The sequence below is a fragment of the Parasteatoda tepidariorum genome, chromosome 9, assembly GCF_982258835.1.
Source record: "Parasteatoda tepidariorum strain Cologne lab strain chromosome 9, Ptep-v5.0, whole genome shotgun sequence".
In the NCBI taxonomy this organism is placed as follows: Eukaryota; Metazoa; Arthropoda; class Arachnida; order Araneae; family Theridiidae; genus Parasteatoda; species Parasteatoda tepidariorum.
Window position 1 is genome coordinate 68,065,646 of NC_141763.1, and position 23,115 is coordinate 68,088,760.

Here is a 23,115-nt window from a genome sequence, read left to right on the forward strand (position 1 = left end):
TTGTTTTAAAGTCTTTCCCACCAGAGGGCTAAAACCATGTGTTGTAAAACAATATGACATAGTACTGAAAGCCGGATGTAAAGCATCGGCTTCGATGAAGATAATTTTGTGAGAATTTTTTTGATAATTCGGTGAGAATTCACCCGATTAGACATATGATGTTCAGTACGTGTTCTTGCGCGCCGAAGCCTATCAATAAAAATGTATTAGCGTTTTATATAATATATATTGGCCATATGAAGCTCACTACGTGCTCTTGCGCGCCGAAGTCTATCAATTAAAAATGAAAACTGTTGCCAACGCGAGAAAAGAAATATCGTCGGTTTTATTGATACATACGTAATAGCGTTTTATATAATATAGATACCGAATCACTAGTATATAAGACATGTTAACTTGATTCTATCTTGAGGTACCTTTTGATAGATGAAGGTTGACATAGTCAATAATTAAGTCCCCACAATAAAAAGTAAAAAAAAAAATAAAAAAAAAATCCTCTGCTCGATTCGAACTCTAAACGTCTCGTTCTGCGTTGTTCGGCAAGTTCCCTGCCACTAGACCTAAAAATAATTGTAGATTTAGAAAGTATATAAACTATAAGTTTTAATGCGTTTTTCTTAGAATTGGCTGACTAGTGCACTTTATTATTTTAAGGAGTGAACACCCTTAAAGTATTCTACTAATGTAAAAAGTTTCATTCCAACTTGAAATTCCCAAATCGTGCTCTCTTCTTATTTGATATAGTTGGCGACTAGTTTGACAGGCTCGCCAAGATAAAAGCCAAATCATAAAATCCCATTGATTCGGAAAAAACTACTTTACTTCTTGCAAATCCCGTCAAGTTTTAGTACAAAAAATTGAAGGTGCAAAAAAGGTATTTTAAAACATTGTGGTCAGTTAAAATTAACCGATTGTAAAAATCGATTCTTACTTTTGACTTCAAAATGATAAATATGTGTGGTATTCGATGTATTAATTGAACTCCACTTTCACATTAGTTTTAGAAAAAAAATTCTAACCAAATATTCGTTCATCTAAAGGTATAAACAAAACATAATTTTTTAAAATTTAAAGAGATAATCTAAGATTTTTTTCAGCACCTTTAAAAATAAAATATAATTTATAGAAAACGCACGTGTCAACATTTGCCTTTATAACTCTCTAGGAATGATGTTCGAATTTTCTGATGTTCTGAACTTGTTCCGATTCTGATAAATTCTTGATATATATACTTGGGCAATTTAAAGAATTGCATTTAGTTTTCAAAAAATTGATACGTCAAATCATTCTGGATACAGGGAAAAACGTCGATGTTCTCTTAATTAAATATTTTTTTTCAGAAATGTGGTAATCAAATTTCTTTGGAAGGTACAGAAATTTATATTGTATGGGACTCAGGATAAAATGTAGAATTTCTTGAAGAATAGAATCCTTATGATGATATGTAAAAAGTACGTTGTAAAATGTTACTTTATTGTTGTATATAAGTTTTTATTGAATTATAGAGTTGTTCGTATTATGTTTGCATTTATCTTATAGATTGGATTAATTTTTCAAGTTAGATATATTTCGGAAAAAAATCTTGGTGTCCAAATAAATGTGTTACTTGTGTTTAAGTCGACCACCAATTTTCATTGCAATTAAGGGATTCGAAAAAATTAACTAATGCATCGAAAAATACGGTATGCATTTTCATACTACGTATAAACACCATTTCCATAACTTCTACAACCGCTTCGAAGCTAAATGAATATGAACTTCTGTTTGCATCTTCATCTCTCTACTCACTAACTATTCAAAACACGTAATATATTTAAAAAAATAGCAGTTCTCGATTCGAACAGAGAGTATGCAATTATAATTAAACTAGATTTTAAACTAGTATATTTATTCATAATAAAGGTATACAAAAATATATATTCTTTCATTTACAGGATCAAAGTACAACGCTCCAGTGGAAAAAATAGCGCTGACATGTGGCAAGAAATTTGAAGAACAAGTATCCGCTCTCACGGAAACCGTGTTTTCTGACTGTGGTTTTGAAGTTGTAAGATGGACGAGATTGCCTTATTTGTGCGAAGGAGACCTAGATCAGGCATTCTACTGGCTTAATGATGCTGTTTTTGTTCTAAAACTGAAAGATACTTGTGATATTTAATTCATCCTGTCTTATATATTCTAACAATCATATCATAACCTAAGCCTCTCACAATGCATTATGTTTTACATATTGTACAAATAATATTGTAATAATTGTTCTATAACTCCTTTGATTGTATTTACATTCGAATTTATTATAATGTATAAGTCAATTGCATTTAAATTTTCCAATTTTAATCTAAGCTGTCCCCCCCCCGTCACTACATACTTAGAAAATACCGCCAGGAAGATTACATCCCAGATTTTCAATTGATTATACAATTTCTTTCCCTTGCACAACTTTAACTATTAAGTCATCTATTACTCGTGGTTAAGCAAACGAAAACAATTTACGTAGCCAAAATAGAATATATGTAAAAAATACACAGAGTATTTTACAATCATTGTCATTAATTTTTATTTTTTAAAATAGTTGTCAAAATATTATGGGCATTAAGGGTGGTAAATTAATAAGCAAGTTAAAAAAACATTGACGGCTGAGTTAAATAATGCATTTGCCAGAAGAAAAATTTCTGATAGATGTACCTTTCCACGATTATCACCGGCAGTTAAAGAGGCTTGATGAAATTATTCTCTATTTCTTTCAATAGTGAATCGTCATATTTTGATAGGACTTTTGCTTTTTCCTTTCTTAGATATTAGTTTACGATCCCTAATAACATAATTTTCCCCTAGAACATAATTTTGTTTCTATGTTTGACAAAAAATTTAAAAACATACAGTAAGAGTGATCTTTACAGAACACCTTGTATCGATTAAATGATCATGACAGACTTTTTTGAGATACTGTTCTTACTCTATTTTCTGGAATTTTCTATTTTGTTTTCAATAATGATGAAGTGAACATAAGAAGTATAATGTCAGTCCGATTCCCGTAACAAAGGTCTCGTTGCATTAAGTGTGTCGGAAAGACGTCGAACACGTTAAAAAAAAATTAATATAGTCATTAGACAAACATATTTCTAGCTTCTTTCAATCTAGACAAATTCGTAACTTTTTTTCAAACGAACTGGTTCTCTGCTCTGAAGTGTTAGTGCTGGCAGGAGTTCTTAGAGTTAGGATATTTGCTCGAAATCTCCTAATTGTACTCCTGTTCAACGTTAAAACTGTTCAAATAGCTTTTAAAATGATTTAATTACTTAAATTTCTTATTCACTAACAGAAGGAAGAAAAACACTAAAGATTACAAAAATGGTTGGCTATCAAAAATGTATAAAGCCAATGATTTAAAAAAAAAATATTATTGATTTATATTTTTTCGTAAGGAAAATTAATATAAACACTTTACATTGTATCAAAAATTAACAAACAAAATTAGATTTTTTCAATAATTAGTTCACTTAACCAACCATGATGTAATTTTTTAAGTTATTCGTTATAATATGTCTTTTTTTAAGTGTTTACAAGAAACCTAACAGCTGAAACCCGTCTTTGTAGCCAAATCGACGATTCACTACTGAAATGATCTACATTTAACGCTGTTTTTCGAAGTTCTGCGCCAAGGAAAATAAAAGCCAGAAAACTATATATATATAATCTTGCCGTCAAGAATTATCTGGGCTTTAGAACGGACCAATAACTTTTGAAAGTTTTTTTAGCTCTATTTTAAAAATTATTAAACTTTTTTAAAAAATCGCCATTTTTTTGTGAAATTTTTCCACTTTGATAAAATTATCAAAATCACTGTCATATTCTCAGTTTTTGCAAATTTTTTTAAGCCCAGGTAATGCAGCATTGGAGTAAGTTTTTAAATATTAAAAAATTAGACCACAAACGCTTTTGATTGTCACAAAACAGTGACTTTTCTCCTTATTGACGTTTTGTGCCATTTTCATGATAAGCGTAGATAGCACTGACTTTAGATAGGCTATACTTGACCTCACAGTCATGAGTAACAGTTACAAACTCACAGCAGCTATAAAAATAGCATATTATTCGCAAAAAAAGCATCCTTTCATATGGCGACGGGGCCTTCGACAAACAGCCTTAACCAGTTTGAAACAAATCTGACAACTCCACTAACAGCCAGGGCTAAAGAGAATAGAAGGGCTGGTTCACTCCTTTGAAGTAACTCTCGCCGCGCCAATCCTCCGATTTTCTCTAGTGACGTCACTTTGGCGCAAAGCTCGCACTTTTACTTCAAGAACAGAGCGTTCGGCCTTACTAGCTCTAACTAATATTGGAGCATTTCTTTTTGTGACATATTCTAAGACATTTGTTATTTTCTATAATGACTTTCCTCAGTTTTTGCCGTGAATTTACAAAATTTTAAAACTATTAACGAAATGCCAGTTTGCGCGATTGCAACTTGCAAAAATTCTGATAGAAAAACAAAAGGAAAAAATATAATTTTCCGCGTGTTCCCTAAAGTAAATGAACAACTATATAAAGAATAGACTCTAAAATGACACAGTTAATATAAAACAGCAATACGTTTTTTCTATCGTTAAGAATTTTTTAAAATTTCGTTATCTAAATAGAAAACGCCTCGTTACTTCAAAAAGAAAGGCATGTGAAAAAAATTACAAAATGGATAAAGTCAAAGAAAATTTTAATTTTCTTTGTAAAAAGTATACGTACAAGTATTGCGTAAAGTACGTAAGTAAAAAATATAAATAAAATATATAGTGTGCAGTTGAAATTCTCCTAATTTCATAACTTATTTTTTTAATGTAGTTATTGTAAATATTTATGATTCTTTTAAAAATTATATTCTCTTGAATTTAAACATCTATAAATTATATCAATCTTAAATTTAAATATTTATAAACAATTGTAAAATTTCTAATGTCATTATGAACCTAAATTATTATTTTGTTTCAGTAATTAGCGTTTAAGGTTAATGTTTCCTAATGATTAAGTATGAACAAATTGCTATTTACGGCATATTTTAAAATTGGGGATTCTAAATTTAACTCAACTTATCGTTATAAAAGAATATGTAGATAAAAAAGTGTCGATATACGCTTTCATTTTTCTTAATAATTAAAGTTAAAACTGAACTTTTTAAAATAAAGTGTTTATATTGTCATTTTCGCCAACTAGTAAAATATTTTTATAAGTTTAAAATGGGTTTTTTTTAATATAATGGCCAAGAAAGTTTTTTTAAACTATGTTTATGAATGGAAATAATGTGTTAATTACGTAAAGTTTGAAAGCTAATAACCAGAAAAAGTCTAAATTATTTTTACAAAGAGAAAGATGCAAAGTTATTATAATATCTTTGCGTGCGATCTTCCGAGATCTGTGGACACAGTGACGTCATGAGGAGGGAAATCGTTGCTTCAGCTCTAAGAGCGGAGTGAACTAGCCCTTCTATTCTCTTTAGCCCTGACTAACAGCTGCAAATACCAATGCAATTAGACAGTGATGCATTAAGTTTTTTTCCCACTGTTCTTAGACAAAGCAAAGTGGTTCGTTGTTCAACAGCGTTATTACAAAATGGTGTTCGTCGAATTAGGATATTTGCTCTAAATCCAACCTACAGCTTATGGTGTTAAAAAAGTCAGACTGTTGTTCGCGTTTATTTCTATGGAATCAATTTGTGCCAAATATATGCATAACCTTTACGAAAACCTGCTACTATGAGTAAGTTTAAAAAAATTTGTATTTTTCAGTATCTATATTAGGCAACACGAGTCATTATACTTAAAGAGATACAAGTAGAAGCATTCTTAACACTTTGCCGACTGTTCGGCGAGATCTCCTCGCTTGGCAATAGTTAGCTGTAATTGTTAAACGACGCGTGGTGTTCAGTTTATACTCAAACGCAACTAGTTCGGTCAGCAAAGTGTTAAAAGAAACTAAAATACTAAGCTGAAGTCCAAAATGGCGATCTTTCATTCTGCTTGACGTCTTTTCAACAAACATTTCATTAGGGAATCTTAAACGAGAATTGGACATTAAACTGTGATATAAAACCCAAAGAAATTTTGTTATGCGAATCTATGATTATTGAATTCTATAATGTATTAAAGACACGTTCTTCCAAATCCATTTTCAGGTCTTATATCTTGTATTAATTTATTGTTGCCAATGAAGTCTGATTTCCTTCACTTCTGTTAGATGGCTCTCGATCTCTTAAATGTAAGATTTTCTTTAAAGGTAGATTTATATTGAGTAAATACAACATCATGTCATATCACAAAAATTTCAAAGTGTTTAAAAACATATCATTTGGACTGTATGAAATAAAATATCTAATTTGTTGATAACTTGTATTTATTTAAATAATTGAAACATTTAATAAAAATTTTACCTTTATATTTAAAATGTTATTTTAAAAATAACTATAATGCCAGGAATGGCTATAGCATATTAACATCGTGGTGTCCGAAAAAGTACGAAAACATTTAAATATGTTTCAAAATACACGCCGGATAAAAAAAAAATCTGATCTAAAAACAAATTAATTGTATGTTTTCAAAAAAATACCAAATTCGATCCCAACCTCAACCCTGGAGTTAAGGCGGACGTAACTTTTAAATTCCAAATAGGCACCCTTATTTTGTATTGCACATTTCTATAAAAAGTACCCCTTTTACTAACAGGTTGTTGATTTTAGAATCACAGATGGTGCTCTTATCGTAACAGGAAAATGGGGAAAAAATTGTTTATAATGGAGATAGCTTAAGAAACATGTCAGATCGAAAAAATTAAAAAAATCAGCCTGGTATTTTAAAAAACGTATTGAATGATAAACAAACACCCCACTCTTAAACTCGAACCCACCCCTTGGAAGTCGCTGGTCCTTTTTTTTTTTTTTTCTTTTTTTTTCTGGTGGTGGATGGGGGAGTCCAATTTGGTTTCATTAGATAAATTTTTCAAAATATTTAACATCTTTTTTTTTATTACTTCGATTTCATAATATCTCCATTTATAAACAATTTGTTCTTCATTTTCGTTTTGTAATTACAGCGCTATCTGTCACTCTAAATACAATAACCTGTAGCTCAAACTGGGGTATTTTTATCTTTAAAATTTAAATCTTCAATAAAAAAAAAATTGAATGTTCTTGTTTAAGATTTTGAAGTTGCACCCCGATCATCCCCTGGGGGTGGGGTTAATTATTTTTATGAAATCGGTCGAATAGTTTCTGAGTTACAAAATTTCAGAAAAGTAGTGTTTTTAAATTTAGTATGTCTCTTAAGCTCTGCAACAACCTATTTTGTTCAAATTTTAATTAAAAAATATTAATTTAAAAATTGTTTAGTGACTTTCATCTTCGATAAAAATAAACTGGTATATACAGTGCGTAAAATATAAACTAAAACTCCCTGAATAGTTCTAAATGAGATTTTCCCGTACTAGGATGTAATTTCAATGATTTAAGTAATAAGTCAGATACACCAACTGATCCGGTTTCGACAAAATACTTTAAGTAGAGAACTACAAACAAAAAATCACAGATTTTCGCTTCATTCTGGCAACAGGCTCAGCACTACTGTAAAAAAGTTCCGTTTGACATGCGAGACTTTAAATTACCTATAAGTAGTGGTGAATAAAAACCCTGTCTGTAATTTGGATTTTCTCAACTGAAAATTATACATTAAAATACTAACACTTGAGAATATACTTCTCTGGATAAACTTAAAATGCAGTCTTCAAGATATTTAAACTTACCTCGACAAAATCTCGCGAGGGCATAATATGTTGATTATTATTAATTTTGCAACACCTATTATTAAAAGCAATAATTTACTACAGCCACACAATATCTTATCTGTATTTCATTTTATAACCGTCGTTGAACAGCCGACCCAAGTTTGTGTTTACGACTACAAATGGTCAATTCCGTAGTCTTGTAATTTTGAACCCAATCCAGAAGACAAGGGAACTCCTGGATCAAGTATTGGGAGAAATTTGTCCTCTCGGAGGACTTTTTTGATAGAACTAACCCGCATTTGCGTTACATGGAGAAGAAGACCACGAGGACCTCCCGAAGTTAGCCTGACATCAAGGGGACATGAACCCATGATCCGTCTACCACTGAGGATATTTCACGTCAGCACTGTGGTCGATGCAAGCCGGATGCGGAATTTGTATCTACCAGCCATCGCTAAAAAAGACAAATATAGTTCCCATGCATGAAACTTGGTACAGATATCGACGAAAAAGCTAAGAATTTATTAACACGTTGACTGCCGCACGCGTTTACAGTAAAATCTCCTCCAGGCCACGAGTACTGCTGTACGAAGTGTTTTCTGCTTAGTACTCCCACTGATATTTTAGTAATGTGAGTCTCTGGTAGTCACAAGTATAATATCTCGCTCCTTTTGTGTCCATGTTATCATGTCTGTTTATTTGTGTCCGTTGCTTTGCATGTGTTTCTCATCTGGCCACACGATCAGTTTGAATCTTTGCCGAGTAAAGAAGACTATAACTTGAAATCTTTACCCTAATTCGTTTAAATTTAGGGTAGAAAAATGGAAAACTTATTTCTTAATGAGTCAAATATCAGTGAACACTTTTAAAAGTCTCACAATAATTTTCTTAATAAATAATTTTTTCTTTACTTTTATAACAATTCACTAGTTTTGTTACTTCCTGTGCTATATATATCTTTTCAAATACACACGAATATCCTTCGTAAGCAGTCAAATAAGCGTCACCCTAACACAGGTGACGCGATCCGATCAGGAACTTTGCTGTTACCTGAATATGTGTGACGCAGAAGACAACGTGTTAAGCTAAAACACTAAAATGCGAATTTGATTCACTCAGTGTAAGAATTTGTTTTTCATTTTAGATGAGATGAAAATAAAATGATTTTCTTCTTTTTAGTGATACAATAATGATAGCATAATAATTAACAACAATAATAATAACAGTAATTTATCAATAATAATAGAATGACAAGAAATCGCTCGCATAACTTTATTTTCGGGTCATAAAAAAAAGAAAATTTTTACATCTTTGTGCTTAAATACTGTGATTTAACTACGAATATTTTATCATATATTTCTCGCTGACTCACCCTTAATTTATTGTAGTTGTTATACCTATTGGAACTTGTATTGTCATCCAGCATTGTGCTCAAGTTAAAATTTAACACTATTACGAGTAGTCAAAATGTCGTTCGACGATTGTCTCCGTTTGGTGGTAATGACCCATAGGAGATAATATAGAGATAGGTTTTGTTTTGCGGTGGTCAGAATGTTTTTAAAACTTGACAACCAGTACAGCACACCGATTAAAAATTTCGATGAACGATAATTAATCCTATTTGGTGATAAATTCAATGTGTAGCTGTTAGGAAACCATCGAAATTTTTATGGCAAGATCTGCAATAAACGTCCAGGTGATCAATTTGAGTTGTTAAAATTTCTTTTGACGATAATTTACCTATTTCGCAATAATGCGACAATATATTCTACTTGTTGCGGTCAAAACAGGATTAAATTTAGCATTATAGTGATAGTGGAGCACAATGGTGCAGTTAAAATTTGAGCTCTTCAGCTGGTAAAAATTTTTTCCGAATTTCAATTGATGATCACTAGAGCCCGGATTTTGATGACCTAAAAAATCCCCATTAATGCCCTTAAAAAGTGCGAAAAATGCCCTTAAAAATGCGAAAATTGCGCTAAAAATGCCTTATGACATGACTTAAATAAAGTAAAAATATTGAACTAAAACAATGTTTTACTCTTTAAAATTATTATGAGCCATTTCAAAAAATATAAAGCAATGCAATACTTGTTCTACGTTCATTAAGGTTTGAAAAATATGTTTTATATCCTAAAATAACAAAAAAAAAAGGAAAATAGATTGACTCCAAAACATTTTCATTTTGTATAGAAACTTTAATGAATATAACAACTTCCATCTCATAATATTACTAAATATCAGAATTACATTGGATTATTAATTTTTTTTTGATATTTTGAAATGTAAACGAGAGTCCCTAGTCTGAAAGTAAATTTTTATACCTGGAGAAGCTTCTTTCAACGTTTACTGATGTTATTGGTGCGTACTTGAAAAAGACGGTCTCACTTACTGACAATTCTTCTTCAATTTGAAAAGATGTTGCTTCACCTGTTAATATCCTAGAGATTTTCTTCACTGTTTGGAAGCCAGTGTAATAATAAAAAATGATAAAAAAATAATAAGAATTGGAAAAAACTAACAAAAAATTTAAAAAATGTTTTAAAATGCAAAATAAGCCAACAAATTTAATGAAAAATGCCCTATAAATCTAAAAAAATGCTCTAAAGCAGTGGTTCTCAACCTTTCAGCATTAGCGGCCCAGTTTTCAATCATAATTTTCATCGCGCCCCCCACTTACAGTAAAATATATACAACAATAATGTATATTGAGTATTTTGAATTCTGTCTTTAAAATATTTTTAACTAACTGCCAAAACAAAAGTAAAGTAAAAGCCAGCAGCAATTGAGATTGTAGAAACTATGTTTGGGGTTAATTTTTCAAAAGAATTACAGTCCTCTTTCAAATGATACTGTTGCTCGTCGAATTGGTGATACAGTTGGAAATGTCGTGTCAGCTTTTCTCGATGTTGCGTGACAAAATGTTTTCAATACAGTTTGATGAAGCATAATAAAGATGCTCATTTAATTGCCTATGTTTGATTTTGTGACAATATGTCAGTAGTAAAACTACTTTTCTGCAAATCAACAGAACTTAGAACAACAGCGCTAGCATTATGCTATTTCAAATGAAGTTATGAATGAGGCACACATAGAATGCAAAAATTGCATCGGAATATGCACCGATGGTGCTCGTTCAATATCCGGAAGATTCGAAAGTAACAAGCACTTGTAAAAAATTGCCTCAATGCGTCTGGACACATTGCATGATCCACAGAGAAGCTTTGGCTTCGAACGAAATGCGCCCTGGTTTAAATATTGTGTTAACTACGGTTGTAACGATTGCAAATTATATAAAAATGAGAACCCTGAGATAAAGAAACTTTTCCGCTCTTTGGGCCCAAGGAAGTCACTAAAAATTATTAATTTCTTTTTTAAATTTAGTATGTTTTGATCAAGTAAGGTGGTTAAGCCAAAGGTGGTCAGTGCTCCTAACATAGCCCTACCCTCAAAGTAAAATTAAATTTATAATTTATTTTGAATCATAAGACGTCCCTGCTGCATTGTAAATCTTGTATCTGAGGTGCACGAGGCTGAATTGGAAGATATTTCCTTGAATGGCCTCCATTGTATGAGGTGATTTAATTTTTTGCAGTTGTCGTTCTAATTTCCGGGAGAGAAGATATTGTAATTTATATGTGTTTAAATTCCTAGAACTTTGAAAGCTTATTTCTTTTTCTTTAACCGCATTACTTTAATTCTAATTAATCTATCAGATTAATAGTTTTAAGTCGTGCAAATGGTGATCATATGCATGTTCCCAAGGTGGCGCGACCCCGATGCCACCTTGGGGACACAGGGGCCACCTTCGGAAACAAACGTGAAATCTATAAAAGAGTTCATTATAAATCATTACGTAGCATGTTATTTCTCAAAGAGGAAGGATTGAATTGAATGCCAATTGATTTATTTCATTTTAAGCAAATGTGGAACTTTGGTATTTTTTAAACTTTTATAATATTTTGACGTTCTCTGCACTTTAGTAGAGTTTGCGATATTTTGTTACAAGTTTTTTGCATTGTTTGCATTTTAAAGTAATTTTTCCGGTATTTTTTTTTCCTGGTAGTTATGAGTGTTTTTGTGGTCGATTCTGGTATTTTCTTGTAAATTTGGGTATTTTATACTAGTTATGGGTTAGGTTAGTTAACTCTAGTATGGTTATTTAACTCTTGATAGTTAATCCTTTTGAAAAAATTAACTCAGTAACAAAAATTAAAAGAATCGCTAGTGACTTCACACAAGAATTATCAATGTAAAATCAATAGACAAATTATACACTTTAAGAACAAATATCTTTTTTAAAATCGGGAAACTTTAGTTCCTACTAGTAATACACTTAAAGTGCCTTTTTAAAAGACGTTTGTCAGTCCAAATGTTTTTTCTAAGGATAATTTGAGTAAGTGAACAAGCGATTTCAATATATGGCTCACCTTTGGAACCTGTGGGAAACCTTAGGCGCAGAAGCTACAATTTTGAAATTGTACTATAAAATAAATGAAATTCTATTTTACAATTAAAAGTATACGTGATATATATTAGAGATAGGTGTAAGATGTTACAAAAAATTTTCAGCCACACAGACTTAACCAGAAAATTAGGAAAAATCCTCAAAGCAAAGCCATTTTTGGCTCCCTACCTTAAGTTTTGATTCAATAGGTTGTTTCACTTTAATAAGTTATTATATATGTCGAAATGTATTTTGTTTTCTATGTGTATGTGCGTTTTCCTTTCATGTAGTTAATCAATTTTTTTACTTCACTGCTCTAAAGGACAAAAATGCAAATGTCATCAAAATCCGGGCCTTAATGATCACTTTTAATTTAGCTATAAATTTTTTCAGTATAGACGAGGACAGCCGTGATTGCTCAGGAGATAGAGCGTTCACCTTCTAATGAGGTAAACCGGGCTCGAATCCCAGCGATGGCTGGTCGGTACGAATCCGCATCCGGCTTGCATCGACCACAATATCCTTATCCTGAATATCCTTAGTGGTAGACGGATCACGGGTTAGAGTCCCTTTGCCGTCAGGCTACCCGTGGGAGGTTCTCGTGGTCTTCCTCTCCATACAACGCAAATGCGGAGTTAGTTCCGTCAAAAAGTTCTCCACGAAGGCAAATTTCTCTCACTACTTGATCCGGGAGTTCCCTTGTCTTCTCGATTGGGTTCAAAATTACAAGGCTATGGAGTTGAACAATAGTCGTAAACCCAAAATATTGGGTCGACGATGATTTTATATATATATATAGAGAGAGACGAGCAAACAATTGAAATATACAGTGTCATTGGGTACAGGGCTCTCCGGTAGAGAGTTTGATGTTCTAAGCCAGAGATGGCTAACCTATAGATTGCGAGAAGTACATATTAAGGTATTTTTATTCACTATCGTTCAATGAAAACATTTCAAAACAAAACAAAAATCTCCAATATTAGGAAAATCAATTGGCTTCAGAAACAAATACGATTTTGTGATATACGAGGTTAACTAAAATTCGTCCTTCAACTAAGGAAATTAATCTTGAGAAAAAAAAAATTTCTTGGAAAATAGTGAGTGCAATTGAGTGAATTTTGATAATCAAAAAATAACTTGAACTAAACTGCGAATTATGAAAAAATTTGCAATATTAAATTCACACTATGTTGTGAGCAGATGTTTTAGCAATGAGTGCTATATAAGTATAATCGACCGTAAAAAAACCACCCAGTTTCTGAGTCTAGAGTAATTTATTCTTGACAAAAAGTTTTAACACTATACACCAACACGAATATAAATTACGTAAAAAAAATATAAATAATGTATTTCGAAAATAAAATTTTCTTTTTAATTGAAACATTTCAAAGACAACGTTTTTTAAGCGAAAGAATAAATACAATAAAAACACATTTTATACCGCATTGATACACCTATTTTTTTCACATTATTTAATACTAAAAATATCTAACGTTAATTCCCTCAATTTTATTTTATTATTTACTACAAAAGATGCCTGTTTTAGGATATTTCATTTTAATAAGTTTAGTAGTTTAAAAATATATGAAGGGTTTTTGTAGCAATATAGTGATAAACTACACTTTTTACAAATATGACATTTTTACATCTAACTCTTCCTTAATATTTTCTGATAAGTATTTCGAGAGTGCTAAAATTTCTACCAGATGGCAGCACTATGCACAAAACATCTTACAGCCCATAAGAAAATTGTGATGTCTATTACTTAAAAATCTCTCCAGAACAATTTGAGAAATGAGACTAAAAACCCAAACCCTTCATATAAACAGGCCAGTTGACATTATTCAGAAACTTTTACGTTAAAAAAAAAAAAAATAGTTGCTTATATGTTTTCTTGATAGAGTAACTTACGACAGTTTTACTCAATGTTTAATTTTAAACATTTAATAACTTCAACAGGAGCAGAATTTAATGATGGGTATATTCAATACCCATTCATGAAATATTTAATAATTTCGGAGGCCTCACATGTATGATGCCTTTTCTTCTAATATAAATAAAATTGTTCCCTCTTATGTATTGGCCTCATATATTTGCAAATAGTATATTTAAAATATGTGGCATGCTGTAGTAGTTTTAAAATAAAGATCATGTAAATTAACATAAAATAGCTTTAAAAATTATACCGTTTTAAGAATCTATTTTTTTCTATCAGCTGCTTCAAACAAAATATGATCAAAATGAGTTCTTCAATTTTCACGGCAAATATGATAACAACTTATAAATAATATAAAAAACTGAATAAACAGATAATGAATAAATAATTTTATTTGAAATATCGAAACATAATAATCTACAGTATGTTTTTGCCATAACATATCGCAAAAAATAATAAAAGTGTCCATCTGTAGTTTACAGCTGAATAGAGATTCAGTATTTTTAATTTTATTTATTTATTTTTTTTAAAATTTCAATAAGGTCTCATGACTATTCCTATTTGTTATCATTGAGTATTCCTGACATTAGATAAGGGTTTCTGTAAAAAAAATATATGAAATCAATTTTAAATTTCGATCACATAAAAGAAAAAGTCATCAATGTAAATAATTTTAAGAAAGGCAAGGAGTTACACAAAATTTATGCAGTGAGGATTTCAATAGTTTTTTAATAGTGCAGCGTTCCTTAAGTAATTGTGGAAAATAGTAAAGAAATTTCTAAAATCAGTCGTCTCGACACTAGAAACAGAAAGAGAACTGAAGAATTATAAATGGATATGGTCATAAAAAATAAAATTAAAAAAAACTTAATATGAACTGTGGTTTAATGCTCTTTGCGGCGTTTACATACGAGTATGAGATGGTGATGGAAAATTTTCCCATTTCCGGAGGATTTGGCAACAGAGGTTGTTGGTTTTGCAGTCTTAAGCGGCGAGTCTTGGCATTAAAATAATTGGCTTATAAGAGCTTTAAAAAGTAACTTTAGTAAGTTAATGATCAAAGTAAAATAGAATTTTCTTTAATTAATAAATCAGAGCCGGGATGACTCAGGGGATAGTGCATTCGCCTTCCAATGAAGTTACTCCGGTTAGAGTCCCCGTCATGGCTGGTCGATACGAATTCCGCACCCAGCTCGCACCGACCACAGTGTGGCGTAAAATATCCTCAGTGGTAGACGGATCAAGGATTGGAGTACCCTTGCCATGAGGTTAAAAGTGGGAGATTTTCGTGGCTTTCCTCTTCGTGTAACGCAAATGAGAGTTAGTTCCATCAAACAGTCCTGATCGAAGGCAAATTTCATTCAATACTTGATACAGGAGTTCCCTAGTCTTCTGGATTGGGTTCAAAATTACTAGGTTACAGAATTGAACATTAATAGTCTTAAACCTAAAAAATTGGGTCGGCTGTTCAACGTCGGTTATAAAATAAAAATTTATTAATCATTTTTTTGTGAAACACACTTTTGAACAGGCTTATTCATTATTATTAAAACAATACCAGACTAGTGTATATTAGGAAAAACATCAGTGTATGGAATACCGGGCAAATGTACACTGGAAGTGACGGCACTTATCTTAAAAATAAATAAATAAATAAAACAACAGTTTGGGTATACCAGACAATAGTCTTAAGAATTAAAAAAAATCAGCCAAATTAATAGTAAAAATAGAACAATATTTTAAATGAAAGAAAATTTGTTCAAACTACTCAAAAAACGAAAGGAATATTTCAAAATAAAATATTATGCTTTACTATAAACTATTACGTACAAATTATGTTTTGAAACTTACTTTGAAGGCAAACTTGTTGCAAAACCATAAAATAAAGGTCGTATACGAGAATACAAGAGAGCCCGTTTACTTCCCCCGTCATTATATTTAATAAAACAATAATTGTTTACGATCTCAACTGAGAACGGTTGAATCTAGGTACGGTCTTGTGCGAATAATTTTTATTTCTTATTTTATTTCTTTCTTTCTTTCTTTTCTTTTTTTTTTTTTTTTTTTTTTTTTTGTTTAAAGTTAAGGGACACTGCAAAGTCTACAAAATAATTTTAGAAAAATAAATAAAAATAGCTTTTTCAGATGAACGACTTGTTCGCTGTTACAAACTTTTTCCGTTTCATAGCTTAAGTGTTCATTTGAACTGATATTATGGTAATATGAAAATAAAATTATTAACAAAAAAATTTAGACCAATTATACTGAATTCTTAACTTTCTTACATTGAATGAACCTTCAGAAATTCTGCAAATTTTAAGGTCATTAGCTGGAAAACTTTAAAACGATATTAGTTCATTTTAAAGTTCAAACATTTGTCTATGATAAAACATCAGAAAATAAATGGAGTTTAGTATTTCTAAAAAATTAAGAAACCTTAATTTTGAAACTTGGAGCCAATAGGCATAACTTCGGTACAGAAATAAGAAAAGTGTTACAGAGATACCTAACGCTTAAACGATTTTATATAAATTTTCTCTACTATGATGTGTTCCAAAAGTATTGTCATTTACAGACATAATTGAAGTTTTTCAGAGCGAAGCCAGTTTCAGACATTGCAAAAAAGAACAACTATATTTTTAACAAAATAACATTTAACAATATTTGTTTAACATTTAAGACTAACTTGTAATCCTGATCAATGAAATAACTGCTGAAGTTAACGCATCGAAGTAAAATATACTAGCACAAGAGTCGGTATATTCATTGTTTTGTTCAAGCGCAAATGTTATTATGTAATCAAAATCGGGGAAAAAAATTAAAGGTGTTATAAACTAAGTCTACACTATTGAACACCTTTCATAATAAGAATAAGAAGCAATTCTTAAAAATGTCAGAAATATAGAGTACATTACAGTCGCGCGCATGTAGGTTATATTAATGTTAAGAAAAAAAGCCTTTTATATTGCGGACATGCAATTTTTATAAATGTAGATGCAACTGAAAGATTTGTTTCTAGAATATGTTTTTAATATCAAAAATTAAAAAATTACTTACTTGTATCATTAGACATGCTATTAACTTGTTCTTCCAGCTTTTCAATTTCCCACAGCTTTCTCCGAATGTTTTTCACTATGGCAATAGCAGCATTCACATCTATCAATAGAACAAAATTATTAATAAGTTAACTAAATCTATTAAAAATTAAATTTATCCAATTTATAAAAATGAAAATCGTATGATTAAACCAAACCTACGTTAACGTCTCCTTCGGAAAGCTATTTGTAATCGATGCAAAAAAAAAAGTTGAACACTATGATAAAGTATGCAAGACTAAATTACGTGTAAATGAAATTGGAAACACTAGAAAAATTCAAATTTCATAGGTCGGATAATCAGCACTTTGAGAAAACATAATATAATCCAGATAACCGTTGGAATGCTAAAATATTTCCTGAAAATTTCAGAATTGATACTGGAGCAGATGTTTGACGGTTGTTCCCATAAGCATTTATGAAGCAAAAGTACAACATATAAGATTAGATTAGGAGAATCTGGACAAGATATAAATAAGATTAGGAGAATCTGATGCTGACTGGTATAAAACTAAAAAAAAAGAAATAATTTTAGCTACCGAGATAGTGTATATATAATACATAACGAACAAAATCATTTGTTAAGTTGCAGAACAAGTAAAAAATTGAATCTCATTCAGCGATTTTTTAAATCAGAATTCAAATTAGATTCCGTAGAAGAATTTCCGAAATTTTTAAAAGGATTATGAAAGTTGGAAGGCAATACAATATAAAGTTAAAAACTGATGTTAAGCCATGTGATATTTTGGTACCACGGGCGAGTTTCAGTATCTCAAAAGGGATAAATTAAAACAAAAAATTATTTGACGAGATGACAAAAAATGAAATTATAGAAATAGTTGATAAATCCTCACAGCGGTGTGCATCAATTATTATTGTTCCTAAAAAAATCAGGTGATATTAGAATTTGTGTTGATTTATCAGTTCTGAATGAGAATATTGAAGGAGAATTATTTTTCTCATGATCTCAGATGCTTAAGTATTTAGTATTATGGATGCAAATGTAAGTTTTCGTAAAGTTAGAATTGTTAGCTACTTTTATTACACCATTTGAAAGATTTAAACTTTAGAGTTTTCCATTCAAAATGAAATCAGCTCCTGATGTGTTTCCATAAAGAATTCTACAAACTATTCAAGAAGGTCCTGATACATGAATTTGTAATATTTGGTGTTATCGAAGAAGAGCATAATCAACGATTACGTGAAGTTCTTTCAAAAGTTCAAGCTACTGGAGGCTAGAGGAATACTGAAAAATGCCATTTCGTCAAAAAAAATCCTACCCTACTTTTGCCATGTGATTTCTGAAAAAAGTATCAAACCAAAACCTGATTTCGAAAAAACAGAAGCTATATATAGAATTCCAACACTCAGGTATGTAACTAAATTAATAAGATTTTTAAGAATGGCTGGATTACTAAATAAATTTGAATCAAAGTTTGCGAATGCAGCAAAACCCCTTGATGGGTTATCAAAAAACAAAGTAGAATCGATTTAAGAAAAATCTCGAATAATGGCATTGGAAGAAATTAAGCATAAACTTTAGCAAAAACCTGAATTAATCTTGTATAATGAAAAGAAAGTGATTTTTATTTCAACAGATGCATCGTCCTACTGCATTGGTTTAGTTCTTTGTTAAAAGGACGATAGTCACTTACTTCCACTTTTTTATGCACCTAGGACATTGTTCAATACAGAACTGTGATACGCACTTATTGAAATGGCAGCATTGACTATAATATAGGCTTGTAAAAAATTTCATGACTTTATTGTCGAACTAAAAATTCACATTGAAACTGATCATAAGCCTCGTGTGCAAATTGTGAAATCTAAATCATTAGATAACTTAACTCCTAGACTCCAACCCATAAATTACGAATGATGCGACATTACGTACCAGGAGAATGTCTAAAATATTAAGCTCATCGTCATTCATCTGAGTTCAAAATGATTTGCTAATAAAAGATTAAGATTCTAGAATTATTATACCTCCTGGTCTTACTTGATTGATACCGCCTCGAGATATCAGGAACCGCATATACTAACCTCCTTCGTTTGTCTTGTTACGCAATCATTCTGGAGGGAGAACAAAGATATCTCAGTAAACAAGGACCGTGCCTCTAATGCCCCAGTAGTGAAAGACAGTTCCCCGGATAAAATCCCATCAGTAATCCTGTTATAGTTTGTCTAAGCTAAGAACTCCTCCCGCCACAAAGTCTGGTGCTATGGAAACAAGAATGGCGCATTTCAGGGAGGCTGGCTTCACTCTAGGACTAACACAATAGACCAAAGAAAGATTTCCTTTCTCTCGCCGTATCCGAGCTGAAACCTCTCCAAAACAGTGACCCCGCACCCCTACTTGAAATAGTCATACCTCGTTACCATAGTCACCGACATAGGTCCAGATGAATGTCTGGGGGAGTTCTAATTTTGGGCAAACTATACCATCATCCAATCTCCTAATGTTGCTCTTCCTAGTACTAAACAAACCAGTCCATATAAAACTCGTAGAGACAGAACAGTTCGTGCTCCATGCAGACTTGTTGAACAGTACTTTTAATGGAAAGCTGTGATATAAGTATGTATCTGGCAACTAATAGACGAAAAAACTTACAGGGGACTCTAGGATTGAGATGGCTGTGATATTTCTGTAAAGTTCTGAGTAAGTTGTATAAATCGTGCGCTTGCGTTCATCTTATATGATAAACAAGTTTAAATATCTTTCAAGCATCTTTACACGGGCCCAAATTTCTCCAAAAATAACCCCCTGCTTGAAAAAAAAAATTTTTTTTCTCAATTCTGAAACCAATTTAGCATATATAATTGCATATACATAATTACATATATAATTGCATATACATAATTGCATATAGTGAAGCATATATAATTGTTTTATATTTCTCATATCGCCAAGGTAAATAAGGTAACGTAATTGATATTTAAATTCAACTCATATTACTGAAAATTCGTAAAAGAAGGTTCCAAACAAAATAATTAAAATATAAAATAAGATTGGGTTTAAAGGCATGCTGCCGTTATCTGTAAGCATATGAAACATTAACTACTTCTGAGGTACTTATATAAAAAAGTTTTTAAGAGGAAAAATGCACAGTAAACATTTAAAATCAATGTTGAATATTTTAAGAAAAATCTTCTTTTACTAGGATTTTCAGTTTTATCCTGGCTTATGCATACGATAATAAACCAAATTTAGCTTTTTAAAGAAGAAAGTATGCTTTGTTTATTTAATATAGAATATTTTAGAAAATCGCCATTTCATAGAATCACCAAAACTGGCACCCTGTATAATTAATTGTACGCTAGCCAAATAAAACTAAGATAAATTATTTTAATGCATGATCTGAAATAAAGAGCAAGTTCTGAGGGTTGGTGAGTTAGAGTAATAAAGGGTTGTAGCCTCTATTTTATATAAAGTGAAAAGAAATCTTGAAGTAAAACAGCTGGGATATTAAATGAATTTAAGGCGAAAGGAGAGCGAAGTAGTGTGTGATGTTGTTCATCATACCTCTTTCATTCCTTATTACTCACCTTAGCACTTTAACTTTCGATTTTATTTTATTTCGATTTGAACCTTTAAAATAATTTCTTAGATGTGAAAGCTATAAGCTAATTTACTGATTTTGATACCTTCTTGTAATAAGCTTCAATTCATTTCAGAGCTTTCCGGTTCCAAAAAAAATGCTATAAATTGTTCTAGTTTTTACTTTTCGAGAAGTTTCTAAAGTTTATCTTTAAGTAAGAGTGAGCATTACTAAATTTAGAGAGAGAAATGAGATTACATTTTTGTCGAATAACAGTTTATATAAAGATTAAATTATGCAGCCTATAATGTGATACTGATTATATCGATTCCATTTTATATGAAAATTTTATGTGAAATTAGAATCTTCTGATCAACACATTATAATCATTTATTTTTACCGTCTGTTCCTTACTTTGAGAAAAATAAACTATGAAATTCTATTTGAAGTAAAGCTCACACATTATCATCACGTCTTGTTTCATTGGATTTGCCATATCAAGCAATACAACAAGGAGCTCTACAAGCGATAGCAAGCAGAAGACGTTTTGTTCTCGTATCATAAATAAACTCAAAGCAACAAAATTAGGCCTCCATATTTCTTTTAAAATCACAAGTCAATTTTATAAGAGATAAGTACTTACGTGATTCTAGCCTTTGCTTCGATTTTTGAACATTAAGCTGGAAATATGTACGAGCCACGGTACTTTTCATGCCTCCAATCCACTTTGACAGTTTAGCCATCTCTTCATCAATTAACAGCTTGTTTTCATCTGCCACAAACAAAGAAATAATTATATATTTTATTTTAAAAACCGTCATTGAACAGCCGACCCAATTTTATGGTTTACGACAGCTAATGTTCAACTCCGTAGCCTTGTAATTTTAAACCCAATTCAGAAGACAAGGAAAACTCCTGGATCGAGTATTGGGAGAAATTTTGCCTTCGTGGATGACTTTTTGATGGAGCTAACCCGCGTTTGCGTCACATGGAGAGGAAGACCACGAGAACCTTCCACGATTAGCCTGACGGCAAAGGGACTCTAACCCATGATCCGTCTACCAATGAGGATATTTCAGCTCAGCACTGTGGTCGATGCAAGCCGGATGCGGAATTCATATCGACTGGGATTCGAACCCGGTTCGCCTCATTGGAAAGCGAAAGCTCTATCCCCAGAGTCATCGCGGCTCAAACAAGGAAAATTAAACCAGATAATTCCCAAAAATGTTGTCATTTGGCATTCGTAAAAATTTGTCGTTTGAAAACCATTATGCACAGCGGTATCAAACGCTGCGGTACACCTACTGGGTCGTGGATGCTTGAAGCTACCGGTATCCACTTTAAATCCAGATATTGATTTTTTTTTTTTTTTTTTTTTTTTTTTTTTTTTTTTTTTTTTTTTTTAAGAGAACAGTGTCAAAATTCTCATTAATGTTTTTTTTTTTACTTAGATATCTAGTTTAGAGCTTTCTTATGATTGTAACAGCTAAGTGCGTACAATAATTATTCGCTTAGTACACACAATAATTATTACAAAAGTAATTATTATAATCATTAAGTACATACAATAATTATTACAAAAGTAATTATTATAATCACTAAGTACATACAATAATTATTACAAAAATATTTGTTTTAAACATTTTTGCACAATATATATCGTCCGTAATAGGTGTCTACTTTTTACTTCATTTTATAACCGTATTTAAAGAGCCGACCCAGATTTTGAGTTTACGGCTACTAATGCTAACTCCGCAGCCCTGTAATTTTTAACCCAATCTTGAAGACAAGGGAATTCCTGGATCAAGTATTGAATGAATTTTGGCTTCTAGGACGACTTATTGATGGAACTAACCCGCATTTGCGTTACATGGGGAAAAACCAGGAAAATCTCCCATGGTTGGCCTGAGGCAAGGGGACTCTCTAACTCGTGATCCGTCTACCACTGAGTATGTTTTTATTTCATATTGTGGTCGGTGCGAGGCGGGTGCAAAATTCGCGCCACCAGCCATCGCTGGGATTGATTCGAACCCGGTTCACCTCACTGGAAGACGTGCGCTCTATCCCCTGAGAAATCAAGGCTCTAAGTGTCAATTCGTGATTTTCCTATTTAGTAGTTAATGGTCTTCAAGGATTTATTTTTTATTTCCTTATATTTATTTTATTATTATTATTTTTAATTACAAAATTGGTGGTTTGCACAGCTTTAAAAAGGCTGGAAGCTGTTGTTATAATATACAGAAAAACTCTTCAATGCTTAAGAAAAAAAAAATAGAAATTAATTTCTGAAATTAGCACTGTGGTTTCTCTAGACCAGCGGTTTCCAAATCATGT

General features: G+C 31.4%; 2 protein-coding genes across 11 annotated transcripts in view; one reads left to right on the plus strand and one right to left on the minus strand.

Moving 5' to 3' along the window:
- LOC107451897 (protein-L-histidine N-pros-methyltransferase) overlaps positions 1-3,882 on the plus strand; it is a 369,659-nt gene extending 365,777 nt beyond the window's left edge. For all 3 annotated transcript variants that reach the window (XM_043038695.3, XM_043038696.3, XM_043038697.3), the window contains exon 6: positions 1,935-3,882. In XM_043038695.3, the coding sequence (XP_042894629.1) occupies positions 1,935-2,158 (224 nt within the window). In that variant the 3' untranslated portion in view covers positions 2,159-3,882. The remainder of the gene's footprint in view (positions 1-1,934) is intronic.
- LOC107451898 (uncharacterized) overlaps positions 1-23,115 on the minus strand; it is a 38,349-nt gene that overhangs the window by 927 nt on the left and 14,307 nt on the right. For 4 of the 8 annotated variants that reach the window (XM_043038690.3, XM_043038693.3, XM_043038694.3 and 1 more), the window contains 2 exons: positions 21,425-21,553; positions 17,205-17,303 (listed from right to left, as the gene is read on the minus strand). In XM_043038690.3, the coding sequence (XP_042894624.2) occupies positions 17,205-17,303; positions 21,425-21,553 (228 nt within the window). Of the gene's footprint in view, positions 1-1,996; positions 2,135-14,521; positions 14,748-17,204; positions 17,304-21,424; positions 21,554-23,115 lie in introns of those variants that run through there. The other 4 variants (XM_043038692.3, XM_071187112.2, XM_087152061.1 and 1 more) reach the window with 2 other exon arrangements.